The sequence below is a fragment of the Pelobates fuscus genome, chromosome 10, assembly GCF_036172605.1.
Source record: "Pelobates fuscus isolate aPelFus1 chromosome 10, aPelFus1.pri, whole genome shotgun sequence".
Lineage (NCBI taxonomy): Eukaryota > Metazoa > Chordata > Amphibia > Anura > Pelobatidae > Pelobates > Pelobates fuscus.
In genome coordinates this window covers 31587530-31608314 of record NC_086326.1, presented here as the reverse complement: position 1 = coordinate 31608314, position 20785 = coordinate 31587530, and the positions used below count along the sequence as shown (strand labels likewise).

General features: G+C 42.7%; 1 protein-coding gene across 1 annotated transcript in view; it reads right to left on the bottom strand.

The window, feature by feature from the left end:
- CFAP58 (cilia and flagella associated protein 58) overlaps positions 1-19380 on the bottom strand; it is a 65750-nt gene extending 46370 nt beyond the window's left edge. The window contains exons 1-7 of the mRNA XM_063435043.1: positions 19306-19380; positions 12582-12863; positions 6511-6659; positions 5020-5176; positions 4659-4853; positions 3045-3182; positions 1743-1902 (exon numbers count right to left, since the gene is read on the bottom strand). Coding sequence (XP_063291113.1) covers positions 1743-1902; positions 3045-3182; positions 4659-4853; positions 5020-5176; positions 6511-6659; positions 12582-12863; positions 19306-19314 — 1090 coding nt within the window. The 5' untranslated portion in view covers positions 19315-19380. The remainder of the gene's footprint in view (positions 1-1742; positions 1903-3044; positions 3183-4658; positions 4854-5019; positions 5177-6510; positions 6660-12581; positions 12864-19305) is intronic.
- Positions 19381-20785: the final 1405 nt, after the last annotated feature.

The following is a 20785-nucleotide window of genomic DNA, read 5'->3' as shown; positions in this document are numbered from 1 at the left end:
GAGGCAGCCGGGAGGAAGGCAAGGAGTGAGGCAGCCGGGGAATGAGGCAGCAGGGGTTAAGGCAAGGAATGAGGCAATGGGGGAATGAGGCAGCCGGGGACAAGGCAAGGAATGAGGCAGCCGGGGAATGAGGCAAGGTAAAGAATGAGGCATCCAGGGAGAAGGCAAGGAATGAGGCAGCCGGGGAGAAGGCAAGGTAAGGAATGAGGCAGCCGGGGAGAAGGCAAGGTAAGGAATGAGGCAGCCAGGGAGAAGGCACGGAATAAGGCAGCCAAGGAATGAGGCAGCTGTGGAGAAGGCAAGGAATGAGGCAGCCAGGGAGAAGGCAAGGAATAAGGCAGCCGGGGAATGAGGCAGCAGGGGTTAAGGCAAGGAATAAGGCAATGGGGGGGATGAGGCAGCCGGAGACAAGGCAAGGAATGAGGCAGCTGGGGAATGAGGCAGCAGCGCAGAAGGCAAGGAATTAGGCAGCTGCGGAGAAGGCAAGGAATGAAGCAGTCAGGTAATGAGGCAGCTGGGGAGAAGGCAAGCAATGAGGCACCCGGGGAGAAGGCAAGGAATGAGACAGCTGCAGAGAAGGCCAGGTAAAGGAATGAGGCATTCAGGGAGAAGGCAAGGAATGAGGCAGCCAGGGAGAAGGCAAGGAATGAGGCAGTCAGGGAGAAAGCAAGCAATGAGTCGTCAGGGAGAAGGCAAAGAATGAGGCAGCCGGGAGAAGGCAAGGTAAAGAATGAGGAAGCCAGGGAAAAGGCACGGAATGAGGCTGCGGGAAGAAGGTAAGGAATGAGGCAGCCGGGGAGAAGGTGAGGTAAAGAATGAGGCAGCCGGGGAGAAGGCAAGGAATGAGGCAGCCGGGGAATGGGGCAGCAGCGCAGAAGGCAAGGAATGAGGCAGCTGCGGAGAAGGCAAGGAATGAAGCAGCCAGGGAATGAGGCAAGGTAAAGAATGAGGCATCCAGGGAGAAGGCAAGGAATGAGGCAGCCGGGGAGAAGGCACGGAATAAGGCAGCCAAGGAATGAGGCAGCGGGGAGAAGGTAAGGAATGAGGCAGCCGGAGAGAAGGCAAGGTAAAGAATGAGGCAGCCAGGGAGAAGGCAAGGAATAAGGCAGCCAGGGAATGAGGCAGCAGGGAGAAGGTAAGGAATCAGGCAGCCGGGGAGAAGGCAAGCAATGAGGCAGCCGGGGAGAAGGCAAGGTAAAGAATGAGGCAGCTGGGGAGAAGGCTAGGAATGAGGCAGCCAGGTAGAAGGCAAGGAATAAGGCAGCTGCGGAGAAGGCAAGGTAAAGAATGAGGCAGCCAGGGAAAAGGTAAGGAATGAGGCAGCCAGGGAGTACAGAGGAATACTGATGACATCTACCCAACCGTGCAGGCATGAAGGAATTCAAGCACATATGCACAGAAGATCAAGCAAAACCCGGAAGAAGGTATCACAGATGGAGCTAGGAAGAAGGTAGTGCAAATTGCAGGGTGCAGAGTGGAGGGAGGTCTATTACAGCACAAATAATCAATGGGGGGAATGGCAAAGTCACTTTAAAGACAGATATATGGTTTCTTAATGGATATAAGAAATAATGGATGTACATATATGAAAGGAATTAGTTGGAGGTATATACCTAAAGGTTGCTTTAAATTCATAAAAGCCATTTAGCAAAGCTATCCTCAAAATCAGGAAAATAAATGGTTGTATTTGTGTGTTTATAAAAAAAAAAACACTTGCCTCTAATGTTTATTTAATACCATACCTCTCTCCACTCCAATGATTTGATTTTTCAACGTTTCGCGCTGCTGTTCCACTTCGTACTTTTGTTGTTCTACTTGGCGGCACTTTCTTTGCAACGCCTCCCTGGCTTTTGTAATTTTAGATATTTCTTGGCGCATCTGGATCCCCTCATCCTCTTTGACCTGGGAATAATAGGAACACAAGGATTATGAAGGCAAAACACAGACAATGCTCAGTTTCACCAAAACTTTAAAAACAAAAATGCATATTCATTTGAATATTTTATCTGAAGAAAAAACATTTAGATTAAGTGATAAAATGTAAAATCTGTGTATAATCAGGGCATTTGGCTGCATCCATCCCTGGTGATGTTGGCCTGCAATTCATATATTTTTCTGCTGATAATGAGTTTACTTTCTTGGAGTTTAAATATGAGCAGCTAATATTAAGAGAAAGATAGGTTCGAGCTGAGAAACATTATGATCTATAAATAAAATAAAGAATGTGTACATTTGTTATTTGAAATATCTTAAAGGCTGATGGAAAATGAAAGCCATTGGGTTTATTGGGAAATAAGTTGCAATGAGATTGGATGTCTGCTGAGTGGAGATGACTAGAGCACCTTTTTTATTCAAAACCCTCGGCTATATGGAGTGTATTTTTTGTGATATTGGTCGCTTTCCTTTCCTTCCTTCTAGCTGTATTGTCATTTTTAACATTGCAGTTTTATTAGAGGTAAATATCAATGGGGAGAAAATTAAGTCTTGTGGATATCAATGAAAATTAATTGCAGAAAACTAGAAAACATGAGATGATAAATGCATATCATCAGGTCAACAAGTGGGGAAAATAATGAGGTTGTTTTTACATTAAAGCGCACTCTAACCACCACTAATTTACTATTCCTATCTTAATATATTTTGTTACTCACCTGGGTTCCCCATGGTCCCTTGCAGTTGGGCCCCTTTTCATAGATACCGCATTTTGTCCTATTAAGTTATATGTCACTGGCTATGTGTGCCAACAGAATCTTTCAGCCTATGAATTCCGTCCAAAGATTAACTGAATTGCTATATTATTTTTGGAAGGGAAACTTCCCCTATAGTGATACCTGTGAGAGTACCAGACCACGGGTGCCACAGGTTCCTAGGTAACTGTCAAACCATTTAAAAACTGCACAGCAGAGCCAATAGTTTACTTGTTCCTCTGGTCTGGCTCTCTGCACTCTGAGTGCAGCAAGGGCAAGAAGGGCATTTTGTTGATGCATTGGTTCCCATACTAACAGAATGCAGTTTAGAGAAACATTAATACTCTATAAATATACCTTTAAATCCACACTCTTCTGCTGGTTCTCCTGCATGATCTGCTCATTTATGACATTGTGCTGTTCGTTTTCTTGCTGAAGTTTAGAATTTTTGACTTGGAACTGTTCCAGTTCTTTCCCAACCCGTTCATTTTGGATCTGTCAGAGATTACAAAAAATGTCACACATGAGACAGAATTTAATAACATTAGCAAGTGAAAACCCATTTTGAGAAATTATTGTAGATGTAGCAGATGGATGGCATGGAAACCAGGGGCACTCTTAAATTCTGTTAGAAGCAAACCCATTATTACCTCCCTTCTAAAACCACGCACAAAAGTGATACCTTGTGCCTAAATTAAAGATTATTTCCTCTACATTTCATAAGTAAAATCAAGTTCCAGAACAGCTGCTGGATAAATATGTAATACCCATTTGGAATCAAAGCGTACATGTCCCTGTAATCAGAGCAAATGAGTGAGAAAGAGCACAGGGTTTTACCAGCTGCAGGGCAGAAAGGAACCTCTCATCGAGTCCTCAACTCGTTTCTTCCACTAACAGTTGCCTACAATTAGTGATCTTTAGTAACGTGTTTGTAATAATTGGTACAATAAATTATAAAAATCCCTTGGCTACATTCATCAAAATAACAGTTTATCTTTCTTAACCCATTACAAGCCAGCAGACCTCTTCACTGAATAATAGGGATATACACTAATGTAACCTATTCACTGACAATATGTTCAAGATATGATCTAAACATATTTATATAATTGTTTACAGTATGTACATTGTTTGGACATGTTACTGGACTATAGAATGGGGAACGGAGACCATATCTAAACTTACAATATTTAGCCAATTAAGTGCTAGTGGGTGCGACAGTACGTTACTAACCACTTTTCAACCATGTTAAATGCATATCTACAATTAGGAGATGCATTAGTGTTCATGAGCTACAAATAAACTAGTTCACAAGCGATGTTCTTTGGACACGTTAAGGATTTATGGGGAACACCAGGCTAAAAAGATATATATGGATAAGGCAGCATTCCTCCGCTTTTTAGAGATTGTGTTGTGGATACTCAGGCAGGGGTTTATAAGATGTGAAGTACGGCACAACCAGCAGTTTCATTCATGAAATTATATGAATGAAACTACTGCCCAAGCAGATAGGAGCTAGCCATGGACTCAATTTGTTTACCCATAGCTCCTTTCATGGTTACCAACTTGAGCTATTGAAGGAATTGCACATGCTGTGGCATTAACACAATTTACGTAACCACCATTGTGACATATGTGAGTGAAGGGTTGGATTTAGAACTATGGGATTTTTTTGGAAATGGCGGCACAGTTAAGAAACTATTTGCATGGGGCAGGGATACATATACTTTGCAAAGGGCACAATTATGACGGTGCTTAGTTAGTCCCTCTAAATAACTATATGTATGCACTTCCTAGCTATAGGCATAGAACAATGTAGAGACAAATTTAGAACAGTCTTTCAACGAGCCTCTGTAATATTTTCCATGTGAAAGCTCCTTTGAATGCCAATAGGTGCCCAGAAAGAAAGCTCTCTGTGTTGCAGTGGCAGGGAGTATATCCTATAGAGAGTGTCAAGCACATATTTCCTACTTTGTGTTCTTTGATTTGCTGTTCCAGCCTTAGGAGTTCATCTTTGTTCTTTTGCAGGGTCTGCTGAAAAGTCTTTAATTCCGTCTGTTTATTCTCCAGATCGATGTTTGCGTTTTTCAAGTCCTTTTCCATCTTCTCCTTCTTACGTGACTCACGTGATGCTTCATTCTGCCGCATCTGGATTTCCTGCTGGAGCTGAAGAAATGCAAAGAAAACAATTGCTTTAACAAATTAAAAAAGATGCAGCGTTTTTAACATTGCAGATACATGATGGCTCTGCAGCACAACAAATGACTGTAGTAAATCCCAAATAATACGTAAATGCTGTATCTCTGATACATGATCCTCGCATATACTGTACCTCTGCAATGTTTTGCTCTGTCTCTTCTTTTGCCTTCTCTGCTTCTTGTTGCTGTTGACTGGCAACCATCAAGTTCTCACGCAGTTGCACCACCTCGGACAGAAGCTGGTCTCGCTCCTTTGTAAGATCTTCCTTCATGTTAAGTAAGTCATTCAAACTAAAAGAGAAGGAGAAGTTTCCCTCCAAAAACTGAATTCATGTTTAAATCTTTCACAAAACTCTAAATCTCAAGATACATGACACATGTGGAACTTATTGGTATATACCAGGCATAGGCAACCTTCGGCACTCCAGATGTTTTGGATTACACCTTCCATGATGCTTTGTGGGTGTAAGATCATTATGGGGGATGTAGTCCACAACATCTGGAGTGCCGAAGGTTGCCTATCCCTGGTATAGACCTTCAGATAGATCTGCAAGCAAGAAATTTTGTTCTCCATCTACATGTGCATGGAACTTTCATAAAACCCTGACAGACCCCAACTTCCAACTAGGTCTGCATGATACTTTCATGGAACCCTAACCAGCCCAGACCTCCAGCTAAATCTGCATCATACTTTCATGTAAACGTAACCAGCCTGATCTTCAGTTAGATCTGCATGATATTTTCACATAACCCTAAACAGCCCTGACCTCCAGCTAGATCTACAAAACCCTTTCATGCAACCCTAACCAGCCCTGACCTCCAGGTAGATCTGCATGATACTTTCATGTAACCCTAACCAGCCCTGACCTCCAGCAAGATCTGCATGATACTTTCATGTAACCCTAACCAGCCCTGACCTCCAGCAAGATCTGCATGATACTTTCATGTAACCCTAACCAGCCCTGACCTCCAGCAAGATCTGCATGGTATTTTCACATTACCCTAACCAGCCCTGACCTCCAGCTAGATCTACTACAAAATACTTTCATGTAACCCTAACCAGCCCTGACCCCCAGCAAGATCTGCATGGTATTTTCACCTAACCCTAACCAGCCCTGACCTCCAGCTAGATCTACTACAAAATACTTTCATGCAACCCTTACCAGCCCTGGCCTCCAGCTAGATCTACTACAAAATACTTTCATGCAACCCTAACCAGCCCTGACCTCCAGCAAGATCTGCATGATACTTTCATGTAACCCTAAACAGCCCTGACCTCCAGCAAGATCTGCATGATACTTTCATGTAACCCTAACCAGCCCTGACTTCCAGCAAGATCTGCATGATACTTTCATGTAACCCTAACCAGCCCTGACCTCCAGCAAGATCTGCATGATACTTTCATGTAACCCTAACCAGCCCTGACCTCAAGCTAGATCTACAAAATACTTTCATGTAACCCTTACCTGCCCTTACCTTCAGCTAGATCTGCATGAACCCTAACAGGCTCTGATCACATGTATTGCTGTAACACTTGCTATAGGTGGCTATAGTATAGAAATGTCAATTAAAATGGCTGCTCTCTGCTACATGAGCACATTGGAAATGTAGCATAAAGAACTTACCTGTGTTCCTGGCCCATCGCAAATCCAGAACCTTGTTCAACTAATTTTGTCAGGTTATTAATTTCCTCTTTCAATAGGCTAATGGTTTCTTTTGCGTTCTGTTCCTTTTCATAAGCTGCATCCACCATCTTCCATGCCTTTTCGATCTCCTAGTGAAGGGGACAGAATACCATGGGTCATTCTAATCCACGTCCAGGGGGCCATAACAGACATTGATCATTTATTCACAAAGTAATAATTAGGAGTAAAATGAAGACAATTAAGAGACATTTTTTATTCCACAAATTACTCAATCACATTTCTAACTAGCTTACACACGTAACATACTTCTTAAAATTTTTATCTTAAAACAAGACTGTGATTTTTTTCTCCAATGAGACAATCCCGCTTAAATATCAAAACAAAATCTAATTACACGCTAGTCTCTGCTATTAAAGTATGGCAAAGTATGGTCACTATCCCTTATGGCACTGCCAAATTAAGGAGTCTGTGTCACTCTTAGACAGCACCGAAAAGATGACAACAATTCATCAAAGTCAAATCATGCTTACACATACAATCTTTTATAGACATAAAGAAAAAGGTAAAACTATTGTGACGGACCGCCTCGCACTCCGGCCGCCTCTCTGCTTCCTAGTACTTGCGAGCACCATAAGCACTGCTCTGGAACACCATAACCACCAAAAAAAAACACAAACTGCCGCAGCTTGGTTGGGGTCTCGCTGTGCTTCACCCACCCTGGACCCAAGACCAGGATCCAGCTTCCAGCAGGTAGACCTCTCCTAGTCCAGAGAGGGAAACATGCTGCTCTTACATGAGCAATCGTTGTGATCCAAGGGGGTATAGGGAATATAGCAATCCCTAGCATGAATATAGCTCTCCAATCCCCCAAACATGAGCCTAGACTTCAGGAAGAGTAAAACAAATCTGTTTAATGGCAGCCACAACTGGCCTTATATGCAGGTCCCCATGCAAGGGGCACTCCCCCCTGAAAATGAGAGTAGACTACAGTAAAAAAAACATATACACGATTACATTGGCTCTCAGGTCCAGAACACTCCCATACAAAATAGGTTAATCCCTCCCCTATGCCTGGTGATAATTAAGTCAAGCACTGTATTAAACTTAATTATCTCCAGGCACAAAAAACACACATTTTTACAAAACCCCCAAAATCCCTACAAAAGTTACATCCCCTGATAGCCCTGATCTGGGTGACCAGCATATGCAAAAATCACACAGATCAGTTGAGGGGTTCAGGAATTTCCTGGAAGTCATAATTTGACCGACCACCCGCATGGACCCATGCACAAAACAGTTCCAGAGAATCAGGCTGTGCGGTTGGTCTAGTTCGGTAGTTTTAAAAAAAAGGAACAAACTACCAAACAGAGTCAAAAGTCTTACCATGGAGCTTGTTTGTGGGAACGTTTCCACTGAACAGCGCCTTTCTAAGTGTTGTAGAACCGAACGCAGGCGATGCTGGAAGTCCTGCGGTGTTTGGGAGTTTCTGTGTCCATTTTCAGTTCCATGAGATTCATGCCCAAAACACTGCTGCCTGCTTTTATGCGAACAAGATGGCCACCACCTCATGGTTGTCCATAGGAATTGCGGCCACCCAGACGAACACTGCAGTGGAAATTGCTACAAAGTAGCAATTAGGCTTAACAAGCTCCAGGGTGGTCTCCGGTTCATGTGGCTATTCGGTTCCCGAACCAAATATAAAATCCTATGAGCCAAGTCTGTTCACATAGTTTTTTTAAAGGGCCCGTAGTCTTTTGGTAAGAGGCTGGCCAGCAGGCCCCTCCAAGAAAATGTGGAGTGGCTCAGTTCGTCACAACTATTTTTGTCACATTCCAAGTAGATTGGTCACTAAAGTCCATGGTATCCTTGGTTTAAACCGCTTGAAACTGATGTTTCCTAGTACTATACCTCCTCCTAGTACTATAACCACCACAGTAAACTATATCATTACAGGGCTTAGGGTGTCCCTTTAATCTGAAAAACTTGAATAAAATATAACTATTCTTAAAGTCTTTTTTGGTTCTTATGTTTACAAGACTTCATGTAGATCAATGTATTATTATTAAATAATAATAAAGCGCCAACAAATCCCATAGCGCGGTACAATAGGTGGAATAACAGACATGGATTTACAAGTCGAGCTGGATGCACAGGAACAGAGGGTGTTGAAGGCCCTGGTCAAATGTACTTACATTCTAGAGGGAGTGGAATAAAGTGGCACAGAGGTAAAGGAAGGATGTATTTATTTATTTGTCAATCTTTATTTTTCGTGCATGAGTTATTATAACAAGCATTCTTGCCATGCCCCAACAGCAGTAGCAATTAAATAAGTAGACAAAGCATAACATATGTGGCATAGAAAATAAATGTACATTTTGTATAAGGGTAAACAAGCGTAATGTAACTGATGAATTACTCCTGTGTAATCTAGCAGGTATGCGAAGTAAGATTGTGTTACAGAAGTATAATACAATTTAGGTCAGGCTAGGTACAGGATAATGTATAGTAACTCGGCTGGCCGTCCTCAAGTATAGACTAACGCACATTAATTATACTTTTCTGCCAAAGTGTAAGCCTGGTGCGTGTAAGTAAAATATATGTAATGAGGGAAGCTGCGTAGGAGAGCCTGTGCGATTCTACTAGCTAGATTAACCCCTGGGGCGCTCCAACATCGTGTAGAATATACTCTGATATAAGCATGCAACCAGAAAGTCAACGATAACATAAAGTTAAGTAAAAGCAGCAGGGGTGTAGAAGGGCATAGTACTGCACTATGGTGGCAGCAGCGGCATATGGATATTTGCCCGTGAGCGATGCGGGCGATGTGCCCTGAGCAGCCTGTCCATGTTAAAATAAAATAAGTGGACAACAGGCCTAAAATAAAACAAACAGAAAATAAAAGCATATCAGATGATGTATAGCGATGTCACTAAGACTCAGCCACTCGTTTTGACACCTTTCAGAAGAGGCCAGGCTGTCATCTGACTGATATATGGCAGTCCCCTCAGGCTTTGTGGTAGTCCAAGCCATGGCTGGTAGGGCACTGCTGTTCTCCCCTCACCCGTCTGACTTCTGCGTCCGTGGGGTGTGGGTGTTAACTCCTGCCGTCGGGATGTGGGTCTGCAAGGTCTCCGTCTTACATGTCTTCGGCCCAAGGCCTTTGTGGGAGCCCATGCCTGTAGTTCATAGATCCCTTCATCAGGGTAGTAGGCCCATGGGTTTTCAAGGTTCTGGTCGGCCCTCTGGGTATATGGACGGCAATGGGGGTTTACCTCCAGTTGAGCCCCCTTTCTCGGAAGAAAATCAGGCGTAGCAGGCCTCAGCGCCCTTTATCCGTACTGCAGGGAGTGTAGGTAAGCTTGGGGGAGGGACATGCTTCTGGGGAATCATTGTGTGCCTGTGGTACCGTGGAGGGTGGTTGCATCTGAGCTCGGTCGTGGAGCTGGCTCCAGAATTTCAGGCATATGTCATCAAATCTACAATTGAACTCATTGAGCCACTCCTGTGCCTTAAACCATAGTTGCGAAATCACTGGGACAGCGGCCATCTTAGGCATGCCTGCAGCTCGATGCTGGAGGGTGAGTTCGCCCCAGTGGGGGGGGACGAGGCAGGCGGCAGACCTCACCTGCTGCAGTGTCGCACGGGGCTGGCGATTGGCCGTTTCACCCATCCGGCAGTGGTGGTAGGTCGCAGTGTGGTCTACGTGGGAGAATCAGGAAGTCTTTTCAAAACTTCCCGGGACAGATAGCGATAAATAGCCGTGTAAGGCGCTAATAGCGGGCTGGCTGTCCTTATTTCAGGCGAAAAGTATGAGTCCAGCTAGGAGTTTAATCAGCAGCCATGCCTCCCAGCCACCGCCCCCCAGGAAGGATGTATTTCATGTACAGGACAAGTAGGTTGCTAGAACAGTAAAGGGTTAGTTTTTTGGATGACACAGTTCCAGGTGAGGAAGCAGGGTGGGTAACCAAGGTGCGTGGAGGGAAAACTATTAACAGTTTAATTGATATGCTTTCCTAAAGAAGTGAGTTTTTTTATAATCTTTTGAAGGAACTGAGATATTGTGAGTTTCTAACAGAGCCTGGAAGGAAGTTCTATAGGAACGGCACAGCCTTAGAGAAGTCTTAAAGGCAGACATCACACGTGCGAGCATAAACAGGTATTAGATGCAGATGTTCGGCCTTGGACGGGACATACTTGTGTATCAGTGAGGATAGGTAGGTTGGAGCAGCCCTATATTTTATGGGAAGCCAGTGTAAGACTGATAGGGGGTGAGGCATGGGAGGTTTGGCAGACAGGAAGATGAGCCTTGCCAATGCATTCATTATGGACTGTAATGGGACCAGCTGGGAACAAGTAAAACCGCTAATAAAAAGATTACAGTAGTCAAGGTGAGAGACGAAAGCGGCTTGGACCAGCACCATATCCGCATACAGCATTAGATAGGGGGAGATGAGAGCTATGTTTTTGAGATTTAATAAATCTAATCTAAATGTAATTTATTTAATCTTCTCCAGTACATCAATGATCTAATGATCTACTTTGTGCAGTTTTGGGGTCTTTGTTGTCCTTGTTTGTTTGTTTGTTTGTTTGTTTTAAATGAAAATGTAAACAGTTTCTCGGGCAGTGAAAATAAATGCAATTTCTTATGCATGATGGATTTTACTACATAAACTTGCAAAGCTAAGCAGAGAGATTATAAAATGAGGAACACACTTTTATGTCAAACTTAATCTGAGGATTACAAGTGATTGATGGCAGAGAAAGGACACTCTAAGATTGAAGAATCAATGCTAACCTCATAAACCCCTAACATGAACCTACCAGCAATGTTCCTATGTTTGACTATGCATCCATCTAGAAGCTGGGACAGTAAAGCAGTGATCAACCAAAAGCATAAAAGCATATCCTACTGTGAAGGTTATGTGCAAGGAAACAAATCTGGGATAGAGTACTCAGTAAAATTATTCCATGAATTTTGTGATGTCCTCACTTTTAGATGATTTATTTACCACCATATATGCATTGCTTCTTAACCATCATCAAATTCATAGTTGTATTTGATTCTATTTTTTTGCAGTTTGAAGTTATATTGTCAGAATGTCAGCAACATTTTACAACTATAGCACCGATGGACGCTGGATGCGCAGACACCCTGCACCCACATTATGCAAATCCCCACCTCTTTATCTCTGAAATAACATGAGAACTAAAGATTTGAATAGCTTGCACATATCTTTGCATAAGTGATATACACCCTAACAACCAATTACATATCTGTAAAGCATCTGCTGGCAGAACAAGGAGAATCTAAAAGTTATTTTGTTTCGTTTTTTTCTTTAGTTCCTGTTTTGGGCACATGTAACTGTTAATCCCGGGACCTAAAGCAAATGCAGGAATTTCCAAAGTGAGTATCTATTTTGGACTTTAATGTATATTATTTTTCTTTTGAATGTTTTTAATGCTTTAACTATGTAATGCATTAGAACAGTTGAGCTAAGCTGCAACCTCTAGTATCCTTTTAAATGTGGTGAGCCTATTGTCAAGCTCAGAGACATGGTCTTTGTCTTAAAGGGACACTCTAGTCACCAGAACTACAGCTTATTGTATTTGTTCTGGTGAGTATAATCATTCCCTTCAGGCTTTTTGCAGTAAACACTGTCTTTTCAGAGAAAAGGCAGTGTTTACATTGCAGCCTATGGATACCGCCACAAGCCACTCCTCATATGGCTACTAGAGGTGCTTCCTGGGGCAGTGCTGCACACTGTGCAGTACTGCCATTCAGTGTCTCCACCCTCTGCATGCAGACACTGAACATTCCTCATAGAGATGCATTGATTCAATGCATCTCTATGAGTAGATGTGTATTGGCCAGGGCTGTGTTTTTCTGGCTCTGGCAGATAAGGGGCAGATAAGGGGCAGAGCCAGCAGCAGCAGACTGGAATAAATATAAGATTTTACTATATTTAGAGATAAGGGTTGGCTAGATGGTGTTTTTGTTCCTGACTGTATAATGTTCCTTTCATTGTTGTTCTTAAATTAAACAAGCATACCTTTTTTAATGAGGCAATAGTTGACTGGTCTTCCTCGGACAGTTTGAGAGCTGTCACTACCTTGGCTGAATTAGCCACAATCTCTGCATTCAATTCCCTGCATTTTGCCATCAGTCGCTTTTCATTTTCATAAGATTTCTTCAGGACCCCATGAAGTTTCTCGTACTCAATTCTAAACCTTTCCAGGCTTTTATCCCCTGTCAGCTCACTGAGCACCTGCTGGAAGTCTTTCTCCAGTGCCTCAAAGGCATTTTCATCAGTTGTGGATTTCTCTGCTTTTTCCTGCAAAAAAAGTAAGAAACGTGAAGATGGGGGCAGGCAGGTTATCTATCTAATCGATTTACAAACACAAACAAGTTCTCACTTGATAATGTCTCCGGTGACTTTTCTCTTTATGCAAAAATATGCATAAATGCTTTAATCTGGATTTCATGACTCTTAATTCAGCCAGTGAAAGAGAAACCAAACACCAGTACTCAATCGCTAGATAGTGTAAAACAGGGGGGGGGGGTGTAAAAAGGTAGGCCCCCAGATGTTGTAGAACTACAACTCCCATGATGCCTTGCATGCCTTTAGAATGGCAAAGCATCATGGAAGCTGAAGTTTTGAAACATCTGAGGATCTGCCTTTTGGGCACCCCTGGTGTAAAAGATGCACTTGCAAAGGGAAACTATTCTTCTGGCTATAAACACCTGTGTCATGTTAATATGCCCCTCTTCATTTTTGCATTTGGCATTTTAGCAGAGTTTTTAAATTGGATTATATGAGCAATGATAAAGTTCAGGTTACACATTTTATGCCACTGCTCTAAAGCATTATCATATACGTCTTTCAGTGCAGGGACTGTTGCACAATTGTAGAGTACCTGGGGTGTCTGTAGAATATATGGTATGTGCATAATATGTGTATATGGTTAGACTATTTGTTCTGTAATAACAGAACTCCATATCAATAAAACTATCAAATTATGTGCTGCAGTATATGACGAGAGCACCACATACATAAAGCTCACAGTAATGTACAGTGTATATTACAATCACACAGCTCCGTGGCAATATTAAAGTAATGTCTAATGTTAATCATGTAGCGCCATATCAATAGAACTCGGCAATATGTAAAATGTATGAGTTTATCTAGCAATTACATTTACAGTAACGCACAATATGTATGGTGTGTCATACAATAGCCCCACAGCAATAAAACATCCAGTAATGTATGGTGTATGTAATCTGCTTCTAGGTTTAACAAGCAAAATAACATAAAATACTTTGTACTGTGTATATCAGAGTGCCACATCAATAAAACGACAGTCCGTATGTGTGTCTCCAGGAGTCACCTATATCAATACAGCTCATAGTAAGTACATATAGGTATATGTTGAATGCATTATGGCTGAATCATACATATGGGGAACATTTACCTTAGCAATGTCTTACAGAAATAACCCAGATGAATATTAAATTATCTTTATACATAAGGGAATTGTTTACACGTATTGTGAGATTTCGTTTTTTCCATATAACCTATTTTCACTTTATTTTTTTACTTTGTGGTGTTTGTAATTCTCTAACTTTCAATCTGCTGTTAATGTACCATTAGAATTTATATTTTGGTGTCAGTTGACTCTGTCTGTTTCAAGGCACAGTGATACTCAGATTAATATTAATAATATCTGCATCAAACCCAGGGCCGGATTAACATAGGGGCTGATGGAGCTGCAGCTCCAGGCCTAGGCCCATGGAATAGGCCCATTGTAAAAAAAAAAAATTACTTTTTTTTTTTTTTTTTTTTTTACAGACGACTCTGTGGTTTACCAACTGACAGGTATTTTAAGGCACAGCAGGTATTTAAGACTGCCTGGCCATGACGGTACTGCTGTACAATACAAATGCAAATATTTTTCTCCGTATAAACGGAGATTATTCTGCAATGCCAGCACCGGCCAGCAGGGGAGAGAGGCAGGGATAGGAAGTTACAGCATCTCCCTGCATCTCCCTGCCTCTCTCTACTCACTGATCCACGGAGGAGCAGCTACACAGCACAGCGAGTCCAGACAGCAGCTCCCAGCCTGCAGAGACAGACTACAGCTCAGGTAAGTGAAGGATGGGGGAAAAGGCAGCAGGGAGACATGGGGACACATGTCTCTCAGTGTCCCCATGTCTCCCAGTGTCCCCATGACTCCCAGCCAGTGTCTCAGTGTCCCCATGTCTCCCAGTGTCCCTATGTCTCCCAGCCAGTGTCTCAGTGTCCCCATGTCTCCCAGTGTCTATGTCCCCATGTCTCTGTGTCCTTAGTGTCCCCATGTCTCCCAGTGTCCCCAAATGTCTATGTCCACAAGTGCCCCATGTGTCCCCAAGTGTCTGTGTCCCCATGCCTCCCAGCCAGTGTCCTTAGTGTCTGTGTCCCTATGTCTCTGTGTCCCTAGTGTCTTAGTTTCCCCAAATGTCTGTGTCACCATGGCTCCCAGTGTCCCCTAGTCTCCCAGTATCTGTGTCCCCATGTCTTTGTGTCCCCATGTCTCTCAATGTTCCCATGATGCCCAGCCAGTGTCCCCATGTCTCCCAGTGTCCCTATGTTTCCCAGCCAGTGTCCCTAGTGTCTCAGTGTTCCCATGTCTCCCAGTGTCTGTGTCCCCATGTCTCCCAGTGTTCCCAAATGTCTCAGTGTCCCCATGTCTATGTCCACAAGTGCTCCATTTCTCCCAGTGTCCCCAAGTGTCTGTGTCCCCATGTCTCTCAATGTTCCCATGTCTCTGTGTCCCCATGACTCCCAGCTAGTGTCTCAGTGTCCCCATGTCTCCAGTGTCCCTATGTCTCCCAGCCAGTGTCCCTAGTGTCTGTGTCCCCATGTCTCCCAGTGTCTGTGTCCCCATGTCTCTATGTCCTTAGTGTCCCCATGTCTCCCAGTGTTCCCAAATGTCTCAGTGTCCCCATGTCTATGTCCACAAGTGACCCATGTCTCTCAGTGTCCCCAAGTGTCTGTGTCCCCATGCCTCCCAGCCAGTGTCCATAGTGTCTGTGTCCCCATGTCTCCTAGTGTCTGTGTCCCTAGTGTCTGTCTCTTCATTTATCCTAGTGTCCCCAAATGTCTGTGTCCTCATGTCTCCCAGTGTCCCCATTTCTGTATTCACAAGTGCCCCCATGTCTCTCAGTGTCCCCATGTCTCTCAGTGTCCCCTAGTATCCTAGTGACACGGGACACACTGAGACATGGGGACACTGGGAGAAATGGGGACACAGACACTGGGAGACTATGGGGACTGGGCGACATGGGGACATTGACACTGTGATACATAGGGACACTGATGCCAGACTGGCCTTCCAATTCTTTCGACAGACATGCCCCCTTTTTGGGCATGTTCGCCCCTTTTGGCAGTTCTGGTCACATGATTCACGTCAGTGGTGCACCCTTTTACCCTGCCCATGGACACTGCGAGATTAGCATAGAGTATGTGTTTTCTTATAGCTGCATCCTTTGAGTTTCCCTCCAACACCAACTCCATCAGATACATGACTCTTGAGAGGTATGACTGTTTTAGTGTTTTTGGTCGATAAGTTTCTGTAATTAGGCCCCATCATAATTGTCAGCACCAGGCCCACTGGGCTCTTAATCTGGCCCTGATCAAACCACAAGGTGTGTGCTGTCTCTCCTACTGGCATGATGACAACCAAAATTTAATTTTCAGTCTCAAAAATCCTTGACAACTCTATAAAATAAACCACACACAGGTCTAGCACTGCCCGCAGAGAGCCAGGCTGAGAGAGGTTTATATTCCACTTAATGAAGCTGGAGTTATTTAAAGAAACCTTCAGGCATAAATCGAAATGGTAATGGGTTACGCAGTAAATGAGGTTATAAAATTAAGCTGCAAATCCATAGGGTTCGGGGTTTAACCATTCTGGCCCTTTTGATACTGTTTAAGCTGTCAAAACTGGATAATTAAAACCCTAAAAAAACCATAAAGGTGTGAAAATATGAAAGACAAGCCAAGTCAAAGAGTGCAATTTGGCAAATAAATACATTTACAAAAAGATGAAAGGACTTAAAGTTGAAGCGTCCAACTGCAAGATGCATCATGCAGATAGTGTAGTATAAACACACAGCCAGTTTAGAAGTACTCCAAAAAATAGTTACCCCTGTCATGGAGGGGCCATCTGATGGACCCCCCAGCGGGCGGTTGTCTACCTGACAGACGCGGCAAGGTAGCTGTGTTCTCCCAGCAATGCTCCCTAGCACGCCGTTTGCTGATGCCGATCAGTAGACAGCCCATGCGGCGCGAGGAGCAGATCAGAGAGAACACAGCTCCCTCACAGCGTCTGACAGGTAGACAGCCATCCGCCTCACTGAAGCCCCACTGGACCCCCAGAGACAGGTCCACGCCAGCTCTCCAGGTAGGGAGGCTGGGTGGACATTTGTAAATGTTAAAAATATGAATAATTTGTGTGTTTCTGTGTGCGTCTGTGAGTGTGTGTGCGTTTGTGAGTGTGTGTGTGTGTGTGTGTGTATGTGTATGTGTGTGAGTGTATGTGTTTTTCTGTGTGTGTGTCTGAGTGTATGTGTCTGAGAGTGTGTTTTTTGCACGCGTTCATATATGCATACGAGTGTATACATTTTTTTGGGGGGGGGATCTTGGGTGAGTTCACACACTTTTTTCCCCAGGACAAGACCCCTGAGGATAACCCTACAATAACAAAACAAAAGAATGACAGAATCCCAACTACTCATCCGCTGAGATCAGAGGGCGGGTAGTGGGATAGAGAGCTCAGACTATAAATTCTAAAAGAGAAAAAAAGTTAACTAGATCATAATTACTGAGACCAAAAAGAACAGAAATCCACCACACGTGTAACGTCTCTGGGGTCTGGCCGAAAAAGGCGAGAGTAGAGGTAAAGCTACAGGAAAAGACTGGGAGGTAGATGGTATCCACCAAACAATTAGGTACAGGACAGAGCTGGATTATCGAGAGGGAACAACTCCCTATAGAAATAACCAAAATACAGGTAAAATACAGGTAATAAAATAAAAGCAGCAAACAAGCATAAAGTATATAAGCTAGCTACTGTCCCTGATAACCTGGGCACCGCACAAGGCTAGTGCCTACATGAAGCAAAGACCCTCAGAGTACCTAAATTACAAAAAAAATAATAAGAATAAGGTGCATAGTGCTACCCTAAAAAGGTGTAGTCAAAAATAGTGACTACACATTATTTTTGACTACACCTTTTAAGGGTAGCACTATGAATTGTATGAATTTGAACACCGTATGAATTTAAATATTTGCCATACTCTGTATAATTTATATTTGGGGGCCACACGCTGTATGAATAATAATATTTGGGGGCCATACATTTTATGAAATATAATATTTTGGGGTCACACACTGTATGCATCATAATAATTTGGGGCCAAACTCTGTATAAATTATAATATTTGGGGGCCATACTCTGTATAAATTATATTTATCTGGACACATACTGTATAAATTATAATATCTGGGGGCCATACTCTGTATAAATTATCATTATCTGGACACACACTGTATAAATTATAATATTTGGGGGGCACACTCTGTATAAATGATCATATTTGGGGGGCACACTCTGTATAAATTATAATTATCTGGACACACTGTATATATTATAATATCAGGGGGGCACACTCTGTATAAATTATAATTATCTGGACACACACTATATAAATTATAATATTTGGGGGCCATACTCTGTATAAATTATAATTATCTGGACACACACTGTATAAATTATATTATTTGGGGGCCATACTCTGTATAAATTATAATTATCTGGACACACACTGTATAAATTATAATATTTGGGGGCCATACTCTGTATAAATTATAATTATCTGGACACACACTGTATAAATGATCATATTTGGGGCCATACTCTATATAAATTATATTATTTGGGGGCACACTCTGTATAAATTATAATTATCTGGACACACACTGTATAAATGATCATATTTGGGGCCATACTCTATATAAATTATATTATTTGGGGGCACACTCTGTATAAATTAAAATTATCTGGACACACACTGTATAAATTATATTATTTGGGGGGCACACTCTGTATAAATTGTAATTATCTGGACACACACTGTATACATTATAATTATCTGGACACATACTGTATACATTATATTATTTGGGGGGCACACTCTGTATAAATTATAATTATCTGGACACACACTGTATAAATTATAATATTTGGGGGCCATACTCTGTATAAATTATAATTATCTGGACACACACTGTATAAATTAGAATTATCTGGACACATACTGTATACATTATATTATTTGGGGGGCACACTCTGTATAAATTATAATTATCTGGACACACACTGTATAAATTAGAATTATCTGGACACATACTGTATACATTATATTATTTGGGGGGCACACTCTGTATAAATTAGAATTATCTGGACACACACTGTATACATTTTAATTATCTGGACACACACTGTATAAATTATACGATTTTGGGGTCTCACACTCTATGGGAGAGATTTAGCAAGACAAAACAGGTGGTATTCCGAGGCAAAATGATATACATAGGGCGCAATCACCATGGAAACCAATACACTGTTTGAACATGTATCACTCTTGCACCCCAATTATCCCCTGTTTTGATATAACTCCACCTCTGAGAGTTCATTTAATATGAGGGGACCCCCTCCCTTACCCCCCAGGCTCACCTCAGACATGGTTTCACCAACTATCGCAAACACCACGACACAAACGCGTCTCTACCGTATCCTAGCAACCACTGCACTCTACACCGCATGCGCCTCAAACATTGTCAGCCCAAATGTTAGTGCGGGGGAAGTCGAGCCCGCCATCCTTGTTACTGGCAGCCTTTTTTGTATTTCAGCACAAGTGCGCGGCGGCCATCTTAACTCCTGGCAGCTTCCTCTGTAGAGATTCCGACAGGTGTGTCACAGCGGCCATCTTAACTCCTGGCAACATGTTTAACCAAACCAAATTTCATTGATCTATATAGGCTCATTTTGTCCTTTTTATTTTGTGATAATTTATTTACCTAGCTTTTTTTTTTTGTTTGTTTTAATGATAATGTCATAATTTAGCTCATTTTATTTTAATATAAGTTTGGTAACTGTGAATTTAGAAAGATGAGACCTCCCATAGGGATTTAAAAAAATAATAATTACAATTATATATACATTGCACCCAGGGAACAGTGACATCGTAAACCCGGTGTCCTCTTAACTTTCCATATGACCAACAAGGATTATGTATGATCTAGTATACAGCCTCAGTATATGTGACCTATATACTCTCCATGTACCAGCTGGTATACAGCCTAAGTATGTGTGACCGATATACTCTCCATGTACGAGCTGGTATACAGCCTCAGTATGTGTGACCGATATACTCTCCATGTACCAGCTGGTATACAGCCTCAGTTTATGTGACCGATATACTCTCCATGTACGAGCTAGTATACAGCCTCAGTATATGTGACCGATATACTCTCCATGTACCAGCTGGTATACAGCCTCAGTATGTGTGACCGATATACTCTCCATGTACCAGCTGGTATACAGCCTCAGTATGTGTAACCGATATACTCTCCGTGTACCAGCTGGTATACAGCCTCAGTTTATGTGACCGATATACTCTCCATGTACCAGCTGGTATACAGCCTCAGTATGTGTGACCGATATACTCTCCGTGTACCAGCTGGTATACAGCCTCAGTATGTGTAACCGATATACTCTCCGTGTACCAGCTGGTATACAGCCTCAGTATGTGTGACCGATATACTCTCCATGTACGAGCTGGTATACAGCCTCAGTATATGTGACCGATATACTCTCCATGTACCAGCTGGTATACAGCCTCAGTATGTGTGACCGATATACTCTCCATGTACCAGCTGGCATACAGCCTCAGTATGTGTGACCGATATAATCTCCATGTACGAGCTGGTATACAGCCTCAGTATGTGTGACCGATATAATCTCCATGTACCAGCTGGTATACAGCCTCAGTATGTGTGACCGATATACTCTCCATGTACCAGCTGGTATACAGCCTCAGTATGTGTGACCGATACACTCTCCATGTACCAGCTGGTATACAGCCTCAGTATATGTGACCGATATACTCTCCATGTACCAGCTGGTATACAGCCTCAGTATGTGTGACCGATAT